This window comes from Coturnix japonica, chromosome 1 (assembly GCF_001577835.2).
Source record: "Coturnix japonica isolate 7356 chromosome 1, Coturnix japonica 2.1, whole genome shotgun sequence".
Classification (NCBI taxonomy): Eukaryota; Metazoa; Chordata; class Aves; order Galliformes; family Phasianidae; genus Coturnix; species Coturnix japonica.
In genome coordinates, this window is record NC_029516.1 from 9,405,535 (window position 1) to 9,426,807 (window position 21,273).

Below are 21,273 nucleotides of genomic sequence, written 5' to 3' on the forward strand. Positions count from 1 at the left end.
AAAAAAAAAAAAAAAAAAAAAAAAAAAAAAAAAAAAAAAAAAAAAGACATCTTATAGAACAAAAAATATTGCTAAGCTTCTATGGGGTACTTAAGAGTTGTGTTACCCACCATATTGTTTTATCAACGTGAACGCATGTAATAAAAAAAATATTGTATATTTTTAGTGAGCACTAGTTGAGTGTTAGCCCATTAGATGGGCTAATAGAACATTTCAAATGGAGTGAGACATCTTTCAGTGAAAAGACTGGCCAATGCACTGATGGAAAAACAAACAGAAATGTGTAGGAGACTTCATATTGGGACTGAAAGGAAGAAGTTACAGAATGGCAATCTCTGTAGTAACCATATAGTAATCTGAAACAAACAGATTATAGGAAAAGTTGTATGTCTGAAGCAGTATAAACACGTGACAGGTGAAGAGGGAAATAAAAATTACAAGATACAAAGTTTCAGTTCATTCTGATAACAAGGAATGTATTTTAGTGCACTCAGGACACATTATAAATGAAAGCGGTATGAAATAGGAAATGACAAATCTTAAGTGTGGAGGTACTGTGAACTTAATTTATGTAAGTAGAAATCCTGTGCAACTTAAATGTAAACTAGTCCAGATTGCTGCTGGCGGGAGAGCACATTAGTACCTGAAATGATAGAGTACCATCTGAGAAATACTATCAAATAACAATTAATGTATGCAATTAAGCAAGCGTTGTTTGTAGAATTTTGGGAAAAAAAAGAAAGAAAAAAAAAAAAAAGAAAAACTTCATTCATGACAAAAAACAAGAAAATAAATGAGTTATAGATGAGTATTTCAGATGAAAAGAAAAGGAATCAAGTGCTTTTATACAGAAAATGACTTGGATTCAAAGTCATGATGAATTTCAAAATGAAAGGTTAAAACCTGCTCTGTCATATCTCAGGAAAATAATAATCATGTTCTTTAGTCTTTTGCATGGAACTAGAAGTGCTATCCTGATCCAAAGAATGAGGAAGTAACTTTGCAGTGCTGTCTTTGCATGGCTATGGGAAATGACATTCAAGAATGGACTTTAATTTTCTTGAGGTTTTTTCAGTAATTTCTGTAGATCCTACTGTTAAAAAAAAAAAAAAAAAAAAAAAAAAAGTAAAGACAGAAAAAACAAAGCACTTATCTTTCAAAGCAGAATCAGCCTCCATATACAGTAACAGAATTCTTGGCCTATTGTACATCTCCATTCTTGTTTCTATCTTGACCCTCCTTTTGAAATTTAGTGAGAGGATATGGGAGAACCAGCATGGCTTCACTAAGAATAAATCCTTTTTGACTAACTTTTGTGAGCCAGTAGTGTGCCTTCAATGGACTGCATCAAAAGAAGCGTGGCCAGAGTCCTGCCCCACTACTCTGTACTGGTGAGCCCTCACCTGGAGTACTGCATCCAGATATTAAGTCTTAGTACAACAGAGGCATGGACCTGTTGGAGAACATCCAGAGAAGGGCCAGAGAAATGAAGACAGGCTGAGAGAGCTGGGGCTGTTCAGCCTTGAGAAGAGAATGCTGCAAGTTGACCTGAGAGCAGCCTTTCAGCATCTAAAAGGAGCTACAGGAAGTGACTCATGAGCAGGGTCTGTTGTGACAGAACTAGGGGAAATGGTTTCAGGCTTAAAGAATGTAGATTTAGGTTACATATAAGGGAAAAGTGTTTTACAGTGGGAGTGTTTAGGCACTGGTTTGCCAGAGATGTGGTGGTTGCCCCATCCCTGGAGGCTTTCAGGATGAGGCTGAATCAGGCACTGGGCAACCTGATCGAGCAGCGGATGCCCCTGTTCATTGCAGGGGTGTTGAACAAGATGACTTTTAAAAGTCTCTTCCAACCATAAGGATTCTGTGATTTTATGATTCCAAGAAAACAGCAATGTCAGAGCTTTCTGTTGCAGTCTTGTATAGGCTATTTTATTTAAACCAAAACCAAAGACAATTCAGGCAGTATTTTTTTTTTTTTTCTAGTAGATTCCTCTATAAGAAGCATATTTAAATAAGGATGAAAATGCTTCTTTTCGTTAGAAAGAAAGACTTTGTGGCAAAGAATTAAAATTCAGTTAGATCACATAAACTGAAATATGTCCTATGTCTTGTTACCTGGGATGTTCTTTAAGTACAATTCTCTGCTCTTCTCCCTGCTGTTTGGAGTGCAAAACATGTCGTTAAATTTATTTAAAAAAAAAAAATCATTTTTATACAAGCTGTTGGACACACCAGGACTACAGACAGCTGTCTGGTTTTACCTGCAGATTACATATTTGTGGTCTTTTTTTTAAAAAAAAAAAAAAATTTTTTTTTTATTTTTTTATTTCCTCTTTTTTTCCTCTTACAGTTAAGTTTATTAAGCTGATTACAAAAGTAATTAAAATATGTGTCATTTATTATAGGGAGGAACTTTCTCTTTCAGTCATATGGATGATATGCTCACAGAGAATGCTGAGATTTCAGGTGCAGTTTGGCAAGAAGCACAATGGCTAGTATGCACACATTGCATTAATTGCTGTCTGTGAAGGGCATTCTCTAATGCATGATTGCACATAAGACTCAGACTTTCAGATATAGTAAGAGATTTGCCAGCTGCTGAAATCAGGCATCATCAATACCAGCTTGTGTCCATAAAGGAAGGTTTTACCTGCCAACAGTACAAGGTCAGGTTGCCCTAAGCCCAGTCCTATGTGGCAGTGGCAAATTTCCACTTAACATTTCTTCATCTCTTAAAAATTGAACAAAATTTAATGAATATTCATTCTTACATCTCTCATTCTTAAGACTGATCTAGGATAATATTTATTTTTCAGACTGGTCTCCAAGAAACAGCACATGAACAAGGGGAAAAGTCTCTCTTTTGTAAGGCTATTTGGCATCTGTGACTACTTTGTTTTACTTCCTAAGCTGTAAAAGAACTAGAGTAGTAGACATAAATGATAGAGTAACTATACAAAGGGCAAAGTGTACTGTTTTTTCAAAGAAATCTCAATGAATATATATATTTTTTAAAGGTAATTGAATAAAATTTAAATTTTAATAGTTACTCTACAGTGTAGAGTTAAAAGCTGTTAAGAACTAGAGTTTGAAATAACTTCATTAGATAGAATATGTACGATGGGATATTAAATATTCCTTTAAATCCTTGAGAGAGAGAAAAAAAAAAAAAAAAAGGAAAAAAAAAAAAAAAAAAAAAAAGAAAGAAAGAAAGAAAGGAAGAAAGGAAAAAAGAAAAAGAAAGACTTGGTGTCATGATAGGAACAGTAAATATCCCTCTAATTAGCCTGGTCCTTTCCAGCTGCTCATCTCCCTCAAAGTGTTGTTTTGACTATCAAAGAAATGCCTAAAATGCTTTTAATCTAAAGTGCAGAGGGAAATACTTTGTCACCTCCTTTTTCTGCTTTCCAATATGAGCAATCAAATGTACAAAGAAGTCTTGGGAAAAATGAATTTTTCTTCAGGGAATACTAAATGCTGAATGTCGGGCTGTAGCTTAGGGAAAGGAGAAATTCAGTTGTTTTTTGATTCAGCATAGAAACATTTTTAAGATAACCAAAGAAGGAAACATGTCAACTGAGTAAATAGAGCCTGTGTGGAAAACATAAATAATCAAGAGCTGGATCATGAAAAAGCTGATAGCATAACTTCTTAATCTGAGGGAGGAATAGGAATGATCTGGAGATGTAGCAAGTAGATGGAAAATAACTTGATTCAAAAGGATTGCCTTACATTTATTCCTGAGGTAGTGTGGGGCAGTCTGGTGAGATGAGCACCTTCAGGAGAGCTGAATCAGTAGTGCAAGAGAAGCTACCAGTGTGTCAGCACCCCTTCAGCCAAAACTATGCTGCAAATCCACACCACAGAAGACTACTTCCAGTTCTTCCAAATGAAATAAATCCATGACTGTCAGTGGGAGGGGTTAAGCATACAGCAACTGCATTACATGATGGGTGACATCACCTGTCGGCTTCAGTGTCTGAAGGCATCACTTATATTAGTGCATTCTCTTGGGACAGGATGTGAGCTTAAACACTTTTGTAATCATATGTATGGTAAGTTAGACCCTTGAGGTTTGCAGCCTGTGCCAACTGTTGCACTCTAAACCAAGTTACTGGCACTGCTCCCATGAGCACTAAGGAAAAGGAGAGAAGGAAAGAACAATAATATAGTTTCTGATCATGTGTGTGGACCCCGCAGCCCCAGGAACTTCCTTGACTTTCTCAAGGCCAGAAAGTAGACCAAGGTACCATTTCTTGTTAGGATAGTCACAGCCAGATTGACTCTAAAACCTAAGTTCACAGCTTTTCTCTTTCTAAATGCTGTTGGGACTAATGCTGTAAAAAGGTATTAAAACAGCTGATTTGTACCTACAGCTGGAAAATGATTATATTAAAAACTCTTTTTACATATGTAGGCAGCTCGATATGGAGGACATGGCCTCCTGACTATCATGTAATATCTCTATATTAAGATCATGTCAGGGTAGACTAATTCAGTTTTTACTTCTACACTTTTGTCTCATGAAAGGTTTAACAACATAAAGACTGAAAGGGCCACATCATCAGTCTTTCATCAATCTAATTATAATGGATTTATCAGAGGTAGAATAGTCTATATCAGTAGGGTATGGGTAAACCTTTGTACTTTTAGCAGAGCAGGAAGGAGCATCACCTGCTAGCATCAGTGAGTTAGGAATGGGTTGCTATAGTACCACAAGGTGGCACTAATAAAATGCAGAACAGCACAAATGTATTCGTGTTCTCTCAGTTCAGTGGAAGGAGTAATTCTCAAATTTTCTAAAGTGTTACATTGTAATTGTGGTAATAGTGTTTTCAAGCTTTACACAAGAAACTATCCCCATTTTTGTTAATGCAGATATGTTTTCATTATGATGCAACAGCAATACAAGCAATATTGACAAAATCCCAAGATCATTAAATGTTTTTCTATCTGTGTATAATTCAGAATCATATTCAAGGAAGGGGAGATTTTCCAATATTTTTTCTTTCATTTTCCAAAGATGGATTTATGTTAGAAAGATTACAATTAGACTAGAAATTTACAAGTTATCACTGCAGCTTGGAATTAAGGATTTAATGGAAGTGATCCTAGATGCTCAATCATGCAAAGACTTGAGAAGGTATTTTATCAAATGCATTACATCATTTTTCACATCTATAAACTCAAAGATGTTAAGCTTGAAATTATCTTTTGAATGCAAGTATTTATGAGATAAATTATTACCATCTCCCATGTTGTTTTTTTTTTTTTTTTTTTTTTTTTTTCTTTTTCTTTTTTTTTTTTTTCCAATTCTGAACCTTTTTCTGGAGAGTACCTAGAGAAAGAGAAAAATCATAGTTTGGACATAAGAGTCAAAAATACAACTTGGTATATTTCTGTTGGTGTTTCATGCTATTCTCTAACTGGATGTCAAATTTTGATTTTTATCTGGAAAACCTACTACATTTTCAGTAGACCCATTGAGATCCAGACAGCTCCTATCTTTTATTTTGGTTTTAGGTTTTTTTTGTTTGTTTGTTTGTTTTTTTTCCCCCTAATTCTTCTGTTACTTTTTAATAATTTGAATGTTATTTTTGTACATGAAAAGAACAAATGGATCTCCCCTTTAAGGCTGGACTTTCCCTTGGGAAAGGTTTGGGGAAAGAAGACCTGTGTGAAAGAACCCTGGAGCCTATTGTGTTTGCAGAATCTGAGGTCTCTCAGAGAAGTACAGAAAAGAAATAATAGCAGGTCTCAGTGGCTATTTCAGATGAAAAACAACTTCTAGGGATCAAAGATACTTGGCAGTTAGTTTCATCGTAGAAATCCACTTACTTGGTGGAAACAAAACTTGAAAGGAGGAACAAATAAAGGGAGAGATGCTTATATCTATCATTTCTGATCTGGTTAGTTGCTCCAAGTTTTCTCAGCCACAATATTCCTAGTAAAAATAATTAAACCTGGTTTTTTATTTGTTGTTTTTTGTTTGTTTGTTTTGTTTTTGTTTTGTTGTTGTTTTCTTTTGTTGTTTTTGTTTGTTTGTTTGTTTTTCTTAAGTTTAAATATCTTCTGTCTTTTTTGGAGAGATGTCTATAAGAAAAAGGTATACACAGACACATCTCAGTCCTTTGGCTGACACTAGATCCCATCACAGAAAATGTTAGCACAGACCATGTTTTTTTGCTAAAATTGGCTTGTTAATTTGACTTTCTGACTCATTTTTCCAGCTGGTCTGTCATTCTACTCAATTCCAGATGAGGCAATAGGAAAAAGAAAACTCTTTTGAATGTTCCACCCTCTTGCCAAACCAAGTAACAATTAAAAACTCAAATTTTCATTGCAGTTCTTTATCTCTGTTAATTATCCAAGGAACACTAAATCAGATATATTGTCCTCTGGTTGTTGTCAATAATTTAAATTCTGAATTCTTTATAGATTAGTTGCAGATTTAACATGCTGCTTCTTTTCCCTAAATTACATAGCATTTTGCAACTTGAGTCCAACACAGTGCTTTAATTTTGTATTTGAGATCAAATGCTAGACAGTCCAGTCTAATTGACTCGTGTTTTATACACACACACTAGCAAACCCACATGACTCTCTCATACTTAATTAGTTGCTTTTAATCCAAAAGGGTCATTGGATCACTCAACTATCTAACAAGTGGTCTTTAGCGGGTTTTTTCTTGTTTCACTATAATTTTTTAAGAGTAATTTAATCTTAATTGCTTAGAGAACACTAAGCTTGGAAAAGAGCTGTGAGTCCCCCAAAAACAAGAAGTGTCATAGATGGGCAGTGAGTTGAGAGATATGAATATAAAACAGCGTGATATTTAACTTGGAAAAAATAGATGGTAATTAAGTAGAAACAGAAAGATCCCTTAGAAGGATGCTGGCACTTTTTGTAAAAAAAAAAAAAAAGCTGGCACTTTGTAAAAAAAGGTTAAAAACAAATGGGAACAAACAAATGATGGCAAATGAAATACTATTTTACAACGTGATATGTAATAAAACAGGTAAATGAGATGCAGACATATCAAAGTTGTGCTCCTACTAGCAATATTGATATTTTCAAGGTAATTGAAGGTATTTTTCATCTGTTTATGCCTTTATGAACTACGAGAACAAAATTCAGCATCAGACACATAATCATTCACATACCTCTTTGTATAACTAAAACTGCAACTGGTTTGAGTTGTTATTGAGGAATGACCTTAAACAGGGTAGTTTTGTTAAAACTTCAATATTTCTCTCTTTTTTCAAAAAAATTTTGCATAAGTAGCTCCTTTAATTCTACCAGAAGGAGAAACAAAGGGTTTCTCAACAAACAGAGCAGATCAAAACATATTCCTAATTAAAATGACATCTAGCACAAAGCTTGGTTTGCCCTTTTTCCATGTAGGGGTCATAAGTAATAAAATTTCACCAATTTATACCTGTTGACTGATGATTTGGAATTATTCCTGTAGCTCCTGGTTAATACATTGACTCTAACTGTGTCACACAATTTCTGTTGATTATTTGACAATTAAAAGTATATGTAGCACATATTAAAAAAGTGAAGAAAAATTGATTGAATACCACCTAATAACATCAATCAGAAAGTAGTTTGCAAGGAGTCTATGAAGTGTCATATTTAATGTATTTAAAGAAAACAGTACTTTATTACTGAATCCCATGGAAAGTAATTCATATTTTGTTTTCATATTACGATCTGTGTTTTGTAAAGTGAAGTGGTAAAGTTAAAGGTCCATGAAGATATGCTAGAAAAGGAAAGACTGTGTGGTTGTAGGATAATCCATCAGAGGGGCATAAAAATAGTTATCAGCTTATTAAAACTACTGGGAAAATATTTTTCCCACCTTCTTCAGAAAAGTTCAGCTTCTGAGCAGAATATTCTGAAATAAACTGAATATTTAGAATAAACTGAAACATAGTATATATAGCTTTTCTCTGCATCTTGTAGGATTTTTAACCTACATACAAACATAATGCATTTAAATTACTTCATCTTATTTTGTTAATTTATTGTTATTTATTTTAGTTTGTCCTATCAGTATGATAGAAGATAATGGCAACTAATTTAATACTAAACTGAAGTGTTAAAATAAGTGGACTAGAAAAATTTAAAAAGAAATTCAAATGCTTTACAGACAATAAGCAGTATTAGAACTTTAAAGTATGAAAGATGTATGAAAGAAAATTATTGGTGAGTTCTACTTGTTGGGACAAAATAGAATAGGTAAATATAAATATCATAATACCAGTGAATCTATGGTATTGATATCAACTTGGAAGTTCAGTGATTTATTTTTCACTTCAAATATAATAAAATAAATAAATAAATCCAAGTGTCATTAACTTGAATGTCACAGCTAAATAATGGTTTTTTGTTAAGTTTTATGTCTATTTTGTTTCGTTTTGTTTCTGATATGCTTAGGTACGTGTGTTCACATTTTCTGTTGGTCAACATAATTACGACAAAGGACCTATACAGTGGATGGCCTGTGAAAATAAAGGTACTATGTCTTTGAAACTGTTCTTTGCTAGAACAATTTCTTAAACATTCTTTAAAAATTACGTATTTTTGATTTTTTTTTTTCTCAGTGTAACTTGCAGGTTTCTTGTATTTTTAATCAGTTAAAAAAAAAAAGCTGATGAAATGTGTAAACTTATGTGGATAAATAATAAGTTTTGTGTCTATTTGTTGTTATATAATACACAGTTGTAAGAAAAGTATTATTGCAGTATTTGTTATAATAATAATAAGATATTATGGTTAAATTTTCAATGTTCTTGTTGTAATTGTTATCTATGAAAACATGGAACTGATGACAGATAAGAAAATTAGTCAAAGCTGTTTTATATTAAGGAGCTTGGACAAAATGATCTTTTGTTCAGTTGGTTGGCTGATTGAATTTCTTTCTTTCTTTCTTTCTTTTTTTTTTTTTTTTTTTTTATTCTTTTTTTTTTTTTTTTTTTTTTTTTAATTTTTTTCCTCTAAAACATAGAAAAGACCAGATGACTTGCATTAATCCTCCTCCCTCCCCCACAAAATATTANTTTCTTTTTTTTTTTTTTTTTTTTTAATTTTTTTCCTCTAAAACATAGAAAAGACCAGATGACTTGCATTAATCCTCCTCCCTCCCCCACAAAATATTATAATTACTCTTTCTGTGATTTCTTAGTTTCTAAGTGCATGCTAAATATATGATTTTTTTTCTTTTTTTTTCACATGGAAAGAAATGAAAGGAATGAATGTAAGGACGTAAAAACCTTCCTCCTAATTTTTTTGCTTGAAAAAAAAATGTGGAAACATGCTTTCATAATGAGTGTGAGAAGAAAGTCTAGATGCCATTTTAGTAGGGAAGGAGACAAAAAGTAAACAGAGATACATTGCAAAAGAGAAATTTTTAAAAATTAGGTAAGACAATGATACAGACACAGAAAGGGTAATGATAGAGAAGAATCCATAACCTACTTAAACAACACATGTATCATAACCTAACAAATCTCTCAGAATGCTGACTTAAATTATGCAAGACATTCTATAGATTGCATTGTCCGATATTTACAGAAAATCAGCATTTGATTTTTGAAAACATTTTTTAAGTATTGTCTTTGTATCTCTGTTTACTAAGTGCTTTTAAACTCCATTCTGTTAAATTCAGACCAACTCACTTGCAGAATAATCTCATGTTATTTTATAATCAAAGGAAAATGATCATACTCATCTTTCCAAAATTAATGGAATTCGTTATTTTGCACATCCTGCCCAAAAAATGAAAAATTGTCTTTAAATTTTTCTTAATTAAAGCTTTGGATTTGTTATCAAGTCACACATTACCTATGACAAAGTAGGCAAGTCATCTCATTAGTCTTACCTCTCTTGTTCTGCTCTCCTTCCCTCTGATTTGACTTACTCATGTGGTCTGAAGCTGGAACTTGGATTAGGAGCTTTATGTCCCTTTCTTTTTAGTCTTATTGATAAATATGGGCAATATTTTTAATTCAGACAAATAAGAGATAATATCAATAATGAAAAAAGGATGTATATGATGTTCAGTTTAGAAGAAATGCTGGATACAGTTTTTCTTTTCTTTCCAGATTGCCTTTTTATCCTGTGAACTTTAACAGACTATAGCTATTCTTGTATTCTTATATGAGTGCATTCAACATATAATTCCATTGCTATTACAGCACTGTTAAATCCCCATTAAATATGCTGGCACTTCAGAGTAACGGGTAGTACAAGAATACAAATTCAGTACATTATTGTAGTTTTAAAAATAACAGACAAAAGAAATACATAGTACAGTCTTGCTGCTGAAGAGTAACTAGGTTGGCCTGTATGGCATGTGGGTCAATGTGTTGCTATGGCATTGACAAAAAAAGTGTTTCATTCATACACAGTACTTTCTATAAAGTTTTAATTATACATTATAAGTAAAATTAAATGCCTTAAGATGAAGAAACTAGAACTGTTTTATATTAAGACAGTGTTATTTCTGTTCCCAATTTTAGGTTATTATTATGAAATTCCATCCATTGGAGCCATAAGAATAAACACCCAGGTAAGCGTGTTTGTAAAATGCAGATACAGTTGCAACACAAAGAAGTAGGGAAATTTCTGTTCTAAACTATTTTCTAACATAGAGTACATTAAGAACAGAGAAAAAGTTAAGTTTTTCATTTACATATGACGTATTATTCTGATAGAATATTCTCATTTATTTTTTCCTTCTGTATAGTTACAGTAAGCCAATTTACAATATGATCTCAGTTATTCTTGTCAGCTAGCCCACATTGAGTTGCATGCATGCTAGTCATGCTAGCATCCTCTAAAACTGGCTGGCCACATGAACACAACCTCAAGTTTGAAATAATCTGCATCCTGTAACGCTTTTCAGACAATAATTTTATTCTGGGCTCAGTTTTCCTCCTTGCCTTTTGTGGCTCCTCTTTGATCCTGAGGTATAAAGTTCTTTAAAACTAGAATTTTTTTATAACTTTTCTGGACAAGTTTGCATTGCATGGAGAAGGCAGTGGGTCTGTGTAAGGGCATAAATCTCACGAAATCTCTGAACTCAACTGAGCAGAAACAGTGGCCTGGTACATTCCCGCTTATTTGAGAGGTTCCTGAGTTGGTCTAACCAGTCTGGGACAGACAGCTTTTCCTCTCTAAAATTCAAGGGCAATTTAGAAGACATGAGTGCAGATAATTAAGAACACAGGATCCTGGAATTACATGATCCAGACTGACAATGTAGATGGACAAATTTATATATATATATAAATTATATATAACAGAAATATATATATATATATATATATATATATATATATATACACACATATATATATACACATATGTATATACACACACATATATTTTTTTTTTTCTGTTGTCTGAAAGTTAATTTATTCAGCTGTCCAGAAAAGTTAAGAAATATCATAGCAGTTTTTTGTCCTTCCAAGATCAGCCATGACTTTTTTTTTTTTTTTTGCTTAAGTAAGAGTCCTTTGATGCCATTAAACTCTTCCAGATAGTGTCTGGCAAGAAATATCCCTAATATTTTAAGACAGATTGGAAAAGTTGAAGAGTAAAACAAGTTTGATGGCAACCATTCCCAACTCAGACCAGGAATTTTATAACTCTTAAGTTCACCAGCTTTATCTGCAATGCAGAACTAAAGGAACACAAGTTTAAAATTCTGAAAGTTTAGTTTCAATAGGAGTTATACAGGTTCTTGCTGTTGTACCTCACGTAGTGATTACCACTCACCCTCCACTGTCTCTTTTGTATTGAAGAATCTGTGATCTGCCCATAATTTCATTAACATAAACATCTAATTTTTGAATAGATATAACTAATTATCACTTAATGAAAAGAGAGGAGTGGTTGTATATCTATATGGTCCAACTGTGATAGAGCAACTGTCACGGAAATATAGGAATAGTCTTGGCAGTCCATACTGCAGTCTGAAGACTGAAATATTGGGTAGTAAAATTATAAATAAATATGTAAGTAAAATACCTGTGTTAGTGGTGAATGTTGACTTTTTTTCACTTATCATTTTTGTGTGTGTGTGTTTTGTTTTGCTTTGTTTTTCTAAGTTGCTTATATTTTCTTATTTGTTTTCTTATGCTGTTTTTGGATGTGGGTCTAATAATTGCTTTTTGAAAAGATTATTACTCTTTTTTTCAGGAATATCTGGACGTTTTGGGTAGGCCAATGGTGTTAGCTGGCGAGAAAGCCAAACAGGTCCAATGGACAAACGTCTATCTGGATGCTCTGGTATGACAGTTATCTATTAAAGTAAAATTGGTCTCTTCAGAAGAAAGGCATATGATATCAGTTAGTACAGGGATTCATTCGCCACAGTCCTAAGGACTTTTTTTTTTTTTTTTTAATAATTCCAAACATAGTATTTCCAGCATTTGAACTGTTCAATAGAGCAACTTTCTGAACAGCTTATGCCAATATGCTGGTCTTTGCTTGTATCTGGTGTTTTCATTACTTGTTCTCAACTTTAACGGAGAAAAGCCATTCTGCATACAGTCATCAGTGTCAACAAATTAACAAAAACTAGAAAAATCAAACAGTTTCCCAGTGTTATACTTGTTCTACAGTAGAGATCATCAATTATATTACATGTGTAGAGGGTTTTTTTTTTTTTGTTTTCTTTGTTTGTTTTGTTTTGTTTTGTTTATTTCCCAGTGATTCAAGGGAAAATGAAACCTGTCTCAGTTCTACTGGGTATTTGTACAAATTTTGAACTTGAATCTTCAGTTGATCATAGCTGTAATTACTTGCTTGCTCAAAGCAATGATTTCTTTAGTTGGACAGCGTATATACTTGGGAAATAAACAAAGAGTTATATGAAATACTTTCTTTACTGTTGAACTTATAACAAATCTTGTAAAACAAACATATTCAGAGAGCTACAAACAGTGAAGTATTATTAGCAGCAATCTAATCTGTGTCTTTAGATAACCTTCTTCTGAGTAACTCTATCTAGACAAGAAATACTGTTAAATGGTCATCTGGAACCATGTATCTATTTAAGGTCACATGGTCAATAATGTTATGTCAAAATCCACTTCCTCCTGTCAGTCAGCATTATTGTAAACTTTTATCAGTACATCATAGAACTAAGTATGACACACAGAGGAACCCGTTTTTCTTTGGAATTTCAATGACCTGAAGTTCATTAACCATGTTTTCTGGGTTACTGTTGAGGTACTTACTGGAAATATAAAGGATGTTGTGACGAAAGTTCTTATTTTCTGTACATATCCTGTTGTAAAGCCAAAGCTAAATTTGTAACTAGGAAAAGAGATTTGCTTAATGAAGAGTGGTATCTGCAAACTTCTCTCATGTTGCTGTGTGTTTTCATTGGGTTAATTCAGTCTTTCCTTCAAGTTTCCTGCATGAGTGTGCTTTGTAAGCATGCTTGTAAGCATGTATATCACAGAACTGTTGAAGATATTTTAGTATATAATCATAGGTATATTTGTGTGTGCATGCATACGTACATATTTATAAAAAGTAGGGCATTTTAGTAATAGTATTTATTAGCTGGAGACCAACCCATGCTAAACCATCAGAGGTGAAGGTTGAAATCTGTAAACTTTCTCATCATGGAGGCACAGGTATACCTAGTCCAGTCCCATGTTTTTTCTCAAGTCTTCACATTAGCAACAATTAGAATTGACTTGTAACAATGGATCTTTATCTTAATCAATGTCCTGTACAACTTTTTCTTCATCTTTTCTTTTTTTTCATTTCTTTCCTTTTTTATTTTTTTTCTCCTTTCTTTCTTTCTTTCTTTCTTTCTTTNTTCTTTCTTTCTTTCTTTCTTTCTTTCTTTCTTTCTTTCTTTCTTTCTTTCTTTCTTTCTTTCTTTCTTTCTTTTTCTTTCTTTCTTCTTAATACTCTAATCTAACATTTAACTACAGTAATCCCAGGATTTTTTCTAATGTATTATAGTTATCCTCTGTTATACTGAATATTCAAATTTAAGAATACCGTTCAATATGACCAGAACAGACTAGGGAGTTTTGCAGAGTGGAGCATGATGAGATTCAACAGGAGCAAGTGTAGAGTCTTACATTAGGTTCCCCTGTATTACAGGGTTGGACTCAATGATTTCTAGTTATACTTTTCCAGCCCTGCAATTCTGTGATTCTGTGGTCCTGTGAATGTTTGTTATTAAACTGAAAAGTCTTTTCATCTCCTCTGTATGTGTTTATTTCTTAGGAGCTGGGCCTTGTGATTACAGGAACTCTGCCTGTCTTCAATCTAACAAAAGAACAAAACGGAAAAATAGTAAGCAGTTATTTAAAGCAAGCAAACAATTAAATTTAATGTTAAATAATTTGAAAAAAAATGTGCATTTCCATAGAGTTTTCTACAATTTAATTGTCTTTCATGTCAGAAATAATAGGTCATCTCTCATTCCCTGTTAACATCTTGGGAACGAGGAAGTTCAGATCATTCATTTTGTAGTTCTGAGTTTCAGGGTATGACATTCCTTGTTTTATCTCTATGACCTGGTGGCAGTGAGAATGAACTAAGTGCTCAGGAGATGGGAAGTAGAAAGTGACATTTTTTAGGCCTTGCCAGGAAGGAAAGCCCAGATAAATGTATAACAAATCTATGAAGCTGTAACAATTCAGGGTAAAAGGCCATGATGCCAACTTTAAATTAATTAGTTGTAATGATGGTAGAAAATAGCACTGTGGGTATAGATTAAAATCTAACTATTAAGTTTTCCTAGTGCTGTTACAGTCTAATAAGTTTAATGATCAGCTGCCCAACCTGACAGTGTATTAGTAGGTCTACATGGGTGCTAGTAACTCATAATAGTTTGACAAGCAGTATGTTTTGCTTGTTTTCTTGCATTTACTGTTTGTTCATCCAGGAATGCATACATTATTGTCTTCTGTAACAATTTCCATACTTTGTACTAAATTATGAATATTATTTTTAATCACATTGGTTATCATTAAAAATATTTTAAATAGGCCCAATAGTAAATAGGCAACTCTTCAAATACTTTTGTCAAACAAGAGATGAAGGCAAAATATGTCAAACATTACCTAACATTTTGGAATCTTGCCAGAATCAGCTGATTCTTGGAGTAATGGGGGTTGATGTCTCTCTGGAAGACATAAAAAAGCTGACACCTCGATTTACGGTGAGTTGGTTGTGTTGATGGTTTTTCTTGATATTTGATTTATTTACGGTTACTTTGTGTGCTCTTTCATCAGTCATACAGCAATGGCTGGATGTGAGTTAAAATACCAGCAGGCTTCTTTTCATATACTCTTTTCTATTGTAGTTTTTCTGACCAGCCAAATCTGGGCTTCTGTGTGTATTCTCCATCAGAATGCATCTGTAAAAGCCAACTTTTACACAAGGGGATATATTCCAAGTATTTATTATTCTGTAGCCTCGGGCGTTACTGTTCAAATGAGTGCTTGATTCTTGCCAGAGTCCAGAGTATACAATTAACTATAACTAGTAATAATACTTATCATCTTTAGAGGACATTTATTTATAGAATAATTCTTAATTATAAGTCTGTCTATACACTATTCAATATGATTGATTTCTATATTTAAACATCTAGCTAGGGAATTTCTAAGAAAATAACCATTGCTGGGGAAAATAGCATCTGGGGAAACAAAGGAACATCATGCATTTTCCAAAGGCAAATGGAGAGTCTCCCATCAAGGATGGGAAAATCCCATGCCACAGTACAGTCTGTGGGCAGACTGCCTGAAAAAGCAGGAAAGGAACAGAGGGGTTCATAATGGAAGACAAGCTGAACAGAATTCAGCAATAGGTCCTGATAGGAAAGGTCAGCTGTGTAGTGAGCTTATTCAGTACACTTCTTTCAGGACTGGGCCTCATGAACTCCAGATCAGTACAAATGATTATATTAAGTTTATTATTCTAAAAGAGTAAACATTAAAAATAAAAGAAAATTAAAATAAATAAATAAATAAATAAATAAATAAATCTGTAAATTAATGTCTCACATACTTATGATGCCTGAAGCAATATCTTTTCCTCAATGTAACTACTGCTATAAAGCTACTGGTTAATCTCTCTTTATTACTAAGGATTTACTGCACTTCATTTCTTTCTTTCAGCTTTGTCCAAATGGATACTACTTTGCAATTGATCCTAATGGGTATGTGCTACTTCATCCAAATCTTCAACCAAAGGTATGAGAAACTTTCTAATTTATTCACTGTAGTATAAGGACATTGTGAAAAGTAACATGAATAAATAAGAACTGCTTAGATTACCAGAGAACAATAATAAAGAATTCTTCATTGTGGGGTGCCAGGAAAGCCATGGTGTGTATATGGTGTAATCCAAATCCACTTAGGTAGCAAGAAGCTGAGCACTGATTTTTGTTGAATTTTGATATAAGAAAAATAAGAAAAATGCATATTTTACACAGACATCTATAGATATGAAATAAGAATTTCAGCAAATATATTAACAAAGAAAAACAGAAGAACAAACAAAAAACCAGCTAGAGATTGGTGTAATATTACAAAAAAAGTTGTACTGTGTTCAAGATGCCACTGAAGCAAACTCAAAGGAGTTTAATAGTGTATGTTTATTATTTGATGGTTTCTCATTTCAGAAGTTTAAGATTTCATGCCTACAAAACTGCAGAAATCAGGGATGAGCACACACTGTTTTTACTTGTCTTTTCATATTTGTTTCTTTGCTTACTTTTTGTTTACCAGAGATGAAGCCTGAGCTCAGAGTTGGGGTGGATCAGAATTCCCATAATGCTAGATTTTAATTCAAATTACAAAAGGTCTTTCAGACATAAAATCTATCTAAATCTAATTAGGATGTGATTTTCCTCAAAGTTCAGTAGACTTTAAAACCCAGATTTCAGTCTAGTTTCATATCCAATAATAGTAGTCTTAATCCTGTATGGACTGATAAATTACACGTATCGCCTTGTAGTAGTTCCCTCCTTAGCTTTGGTGAGATACTTCTAGGTGAATGACTGAATGTTTTTCAGAAATCAGAACTTCAGTCTCTGTTTTAAAGAAGGATTGCTCTATGCCCTCTATAGAATTTTGTTAACAGAAGGAATATAAAATGAAGCAGTGTAGCATTCTTCTTTTAGGCATCATCTGGTGAGACACTAATGAATGTGGGCTCTGTTCACCTCATTCTACAGTGTAACACTAACAAGTAAAGAACTTTTATTAGAGAATGAAAAGCTCAGTTTGTTCCATCTAGACCTAGACAGACTGCAGATGATTAGTAGGAAACTGTCATGGTTTCTTTGTGTAGGTGTTTTGATTTTCTTTAATTAAAATTATATAGAATAATATAGATTTAGAGTATGTTAAAAAAATGGTATATGATGTGATGTGTTTTATGTGATAGAATAATGTTTAAATGTAATATTAAGCATATGCATTATTATTGTTGTTATTAACAGTTACAGAGACTAGACTTTTTCACTCCCAGTTTGTTTGGGGTGGTGCATGCTATACAGACTGATACAAGAACTACGTTTTAAAACTAAGGTACACTATAAAGAAAGATGTATTTAGAACTCATGGACTTTCTTTAACATGTCATATTAATTTTAGTTGAACATCCTGGTAGCCATTAACGTATTAACTAACAACATCTTAACCCTCTTTGGCAGCAGTTTTTCAGTAGATGTAAGCTAAAACATAACTACGTCTTTACCTTTGAAGAGGTGAGGGTGTATTAAGCTTTGAGTAGTACCTTCTTCTGAATGCCTTTCCTTCTGACAATCTGTTATCTGAAATCAAAACTGGTTCAACACAATATTTTGGGAAATTTTCTTGCAGTAGCATCTCACACACACACACACACACACACACACACACAAAAGGCCTTTACAAATTCTGAACTTGTAAATCTGTTTCTAAAACAGACAAGTTTTTAGAAAGACAAATTGAAAACAGGTAAAAAATCTGAAGAACTTTCCCTTGTGCTTTGTTTTCTGCATGAAAACTATGTTGGAGCATAACACTGGAAATATTTTTTAACCTTTCAGTTTAATACAGTTTTAAACTAGATAAAATATATGTATTTATAATTTTATATTACACATTTAAACAAATAGTTTTATAGTTTTCTGCCTATGTACTGTGTGTGTGTGTGTTTTACTGTTGTCCTGAGAAAGAGCCTGTCTCGCCAAGTACATGTAACCACTGGATTGAGTTAGTTTACATTAAGTATATGTTAACAAGATTAGTTCTAATTAGATAAGATTTGGAAAACAATAGATAGTTCTGTTATTTTTATAATTTTTTAAAGATTAGAATCTTTTTCTTCATTCTCATTATGGTTATGATCAAAACCCAATGAATGATAGTTATAAAATGGAACATGTTTTAATATGGTTCAGTATTTGGTCCTATGGTTTATATTTTTGAAAGTGTAAGAGGAAGATAGATTTAAGAGCAAATAGAACAGTAAACAAAAGGTGAATCTCTTATTCCACGATTTAATTCTGGCAGAGAACAGTGGGAAGGAAAGCTCTTTAAACTTAATTCACATTGTTTAAAATGCCTGGTTTTTGTTTCTCTCGACAAAACCTATGTGCAATTCTGACATTGCGTTCAGAACTCCTGAGCAGAATGAGGGTTATTCACTGGCTCCAGTACATGTGCACTGGAGAATATAGATGCGTAGGCAAGATTTCACTTCTATAAGTGGTCTGTTTACTAATAGTCTAAAAAAGTAAATTACTGCTTTTTTGTTACTTCAGCAAATTGGTGTGGGAATACCAAAAGTTAATTTGAGAAAAAGGAGACCCCATGTACAGGTAACTTTGGATGGAGGTGATTAGTGTGTTAGAATGCATAGGCCTGGAAATACATTAGAAAGCTTCTGTCCTGCTTACTAGGAAAAATCTAACTAGAGAACTGTTTACTTTGACAAACAGCTTCCAAAGCATGAAGCCTGCATCCTTCCTTGTTTAAATAATAAAAAACATGTTATTGGCTGTAGTGAAGAGTGTTCCATTAAATTATGATGTTTTACTAATAGATGATAATTAGAACCGTGCTGTAAAAAAATAATACTCAGATTTTAAAATGAATGTGTAGCAGGAAAAAAAAAATAAAAAAAAAGAGAGAGAGAGAGAGAATACTTGTGCTGACTATGCTTGCATAAACCCTAAGTCAAGAGAAGATCGTTTAAATGATTTTATTGCCAAGTTTAATTGTACAGCATATAACACATAAGAATTTGAGACATTTAGCTTTTGCTTTTCCAACTGAAGTAAGGCTAGGACATATGTTTTACCTGTTATTTACATTAGATTTCTTGGACTAGAAAATTCAGATCCACAAGATTAACTGCCATCAACTCAAAGAGGGAAAAGGAAATTCAGTAAAATTTATGTAATGCAATCCCTGAGCAGAAAATATCTAGTGAAAACTCAATAAAAAGACTTAAATGTTACTGGCAAAATAACAAAATTAGATGCAGTAGACCAATTTGACTTTTTATGCATATAGAAATAAATAATGCGAATCAAGTGGCCTGCATAGCAGTGCCATTAAAATAATAGTGTAAAATCCAGATCTAATTGAATTCATTGAGTCTCAAGTGGCTGTGTTTATATCACTTCTAGAAGACCACCTCCAGACTGGATTTCTTGTTTAGGTGCTGCAGCACCAGAACATAGAACATCTTCATGTTCAGAGCGCAGCTGGTTCCTCAGTTTGTCATGGTGTGATGTGGCTGTGGCTGGCTTATCCTGGCTGTACCATCTGCTCAGGGGTGTGCAGCTCTGCAGAAGCACTGGGTATCCACCCACACTGGAAGCTGTTCTTCTGACTTCCCTCTGGGGCCCATGATTTTTCTGCTTTCTCACCATTATTTGTTTAAAAGCCTAACAGCCAAAATCTTCATTAGGGTCTCAAGTATGAACACAAACTAGATTCCTCACACCAAGGAATATAATTCCTTCTATAGAATTTGTGAGAATATTGACCTCCTCAAAACAAACATTTTAATATACATATATATTTTATGTTGCTGCACCAGTTCTGTCTTTCTTTGTTTCCTTCTTGATTTGTCATTGAAGTAATAAAACTTTGCCTTTATTTTTCGTGCTGAAAATGGACTGCATTTTCTTCATTTGCATGCTTCATTGCTAGTGATTTACTCCCGTTTTGTTTTATTAAGTTGTGCTGGTGAATGTAGTGGTGCTGTGCTTATTCTAGTCATGTGTGCATGACTGGATAAACAGAAGAGCAAACTGATCAGTAAGTTTGTTTCTTCATGGCTTAAAATAAACAGTGCAAAATGGCAACCTAGGAAGAAAAAATTATGGAGCCCAAATGCTGGTAAATACGCATTCTGTGGTTGGTGGGGGGGAGGAGGTTGGGGAAAAAAAAAGAAAGCATTGTGGGAAAACAAAGTCTTCCCACTGGTCTAGGAATTTTCTATTGTAATCTCTAAGAGATTTCTTTGTGCCTTTAGCACATCTCATATTGTATCTCTATATACGCTTAGATAACTTATTAAATATAACTTATAAAGAATATGTGGTAAATAACATGTCTTTAAAAGAATGAAAACTTGTGAATATCTACTTGAGTTTTGTTGGACTCCTTAACTATGGCTAGCCCAGGTTATCATTTAAAATGAATATTGACCTTGATTTGATGTGATGGCTTTTTTTTTTTTTTTTTTCTTTTTTTACCATTTATTTTCTTCTCTGTTCCTTTGTGTGCTGGAATGGAATGTGAACTTCATAAATGCCACTTCTGCCATGGCAATGCCTTCATGCATGCTGTTTGGGTTTGACCATGCTATTCATTATCCATTGCATGTAAGAAAATGCATTTTTTATTTATTTTTACATTTTATCACTTTTGCTATTTATATTGAGAGTGTGGAATGTTGGGGAAAAAAATGCATTAGAAAAAAGCTATATTGTATGTATTGAATTAGCATAGATTTTTTTTTCTATCTTATGTAAAAAGAAACATTAAAATTACTTTGACGTTATCAGTAGGCAAAAAAAAAATAGCCAGAATCTTTTTCAGAAATATTTCCAGTAAATGAATAAACATCTTCACTTTTCTCTTAGAAAACATAAAGTCTTATTTGCTAAGAGAGTGAATAATTTCATTTACTCAGAATCACGTACATTTGTACCTTAAAAACATTAAGGAGCAATCTTCAAAAACTATTCTTTATTGCAGTCTTGAAAATAAAGAC

The 21,273-nt window shown here is 33.1% G+C and overlaps 1 protein-coding gene across 11 annotated transcripts in view; it reads left to right on the forward strand.

Annotated features, from left to right (window-relative positions):
• Positions 1-21,273, forward strand: part of CACNA2D1 (calcium voltage-gated channel auxiliary subunit alpha2delta 1) — a 325,793-nt gene that overhangs the window by 265,694 nt on the left and 38,826 nt on the right. For 4 of the 11 annotated variants that reach the window (XM_015878781.2, XM_015878932.2, XM_015878850.2 and 1 more), the window contains exons 13-19: positions 8,446-8,524; positions 10,530-10,579; positions 12,214-12,303; positions 14,269-14,337; positions 15,134-15,208; positions 16,170-16,244; positions 18,806-18,862. In XM_015878781.2, coding sequence (XP_015734267.1) covers positions 8,446-8,524; positions 10,530-10,579; positions 12,214-12,303; positions 14,269-14,337; positions 15,134-15,208; positions 16,170-16,244; positions 18,806-18,862 — 495 coding nt within the window. Of the gene's footprint in view, positions 1-8,445; positions 8,525-10,529; positions 10,580-12,213; positions 12,304-14,268; positions 14,338-15,133; positions 15,209-16,169; positions 16,245-17,497; positions 17,586-18,805; positions 18,863-19,675; positions 20,882-21,273 lie in introns of all 11 variants that reach the window. The other 7 variants (XM_015879203.2, XM_015879027.2, XM_015879121.2 and 4 more) reach the window with 4 other exon arrangements.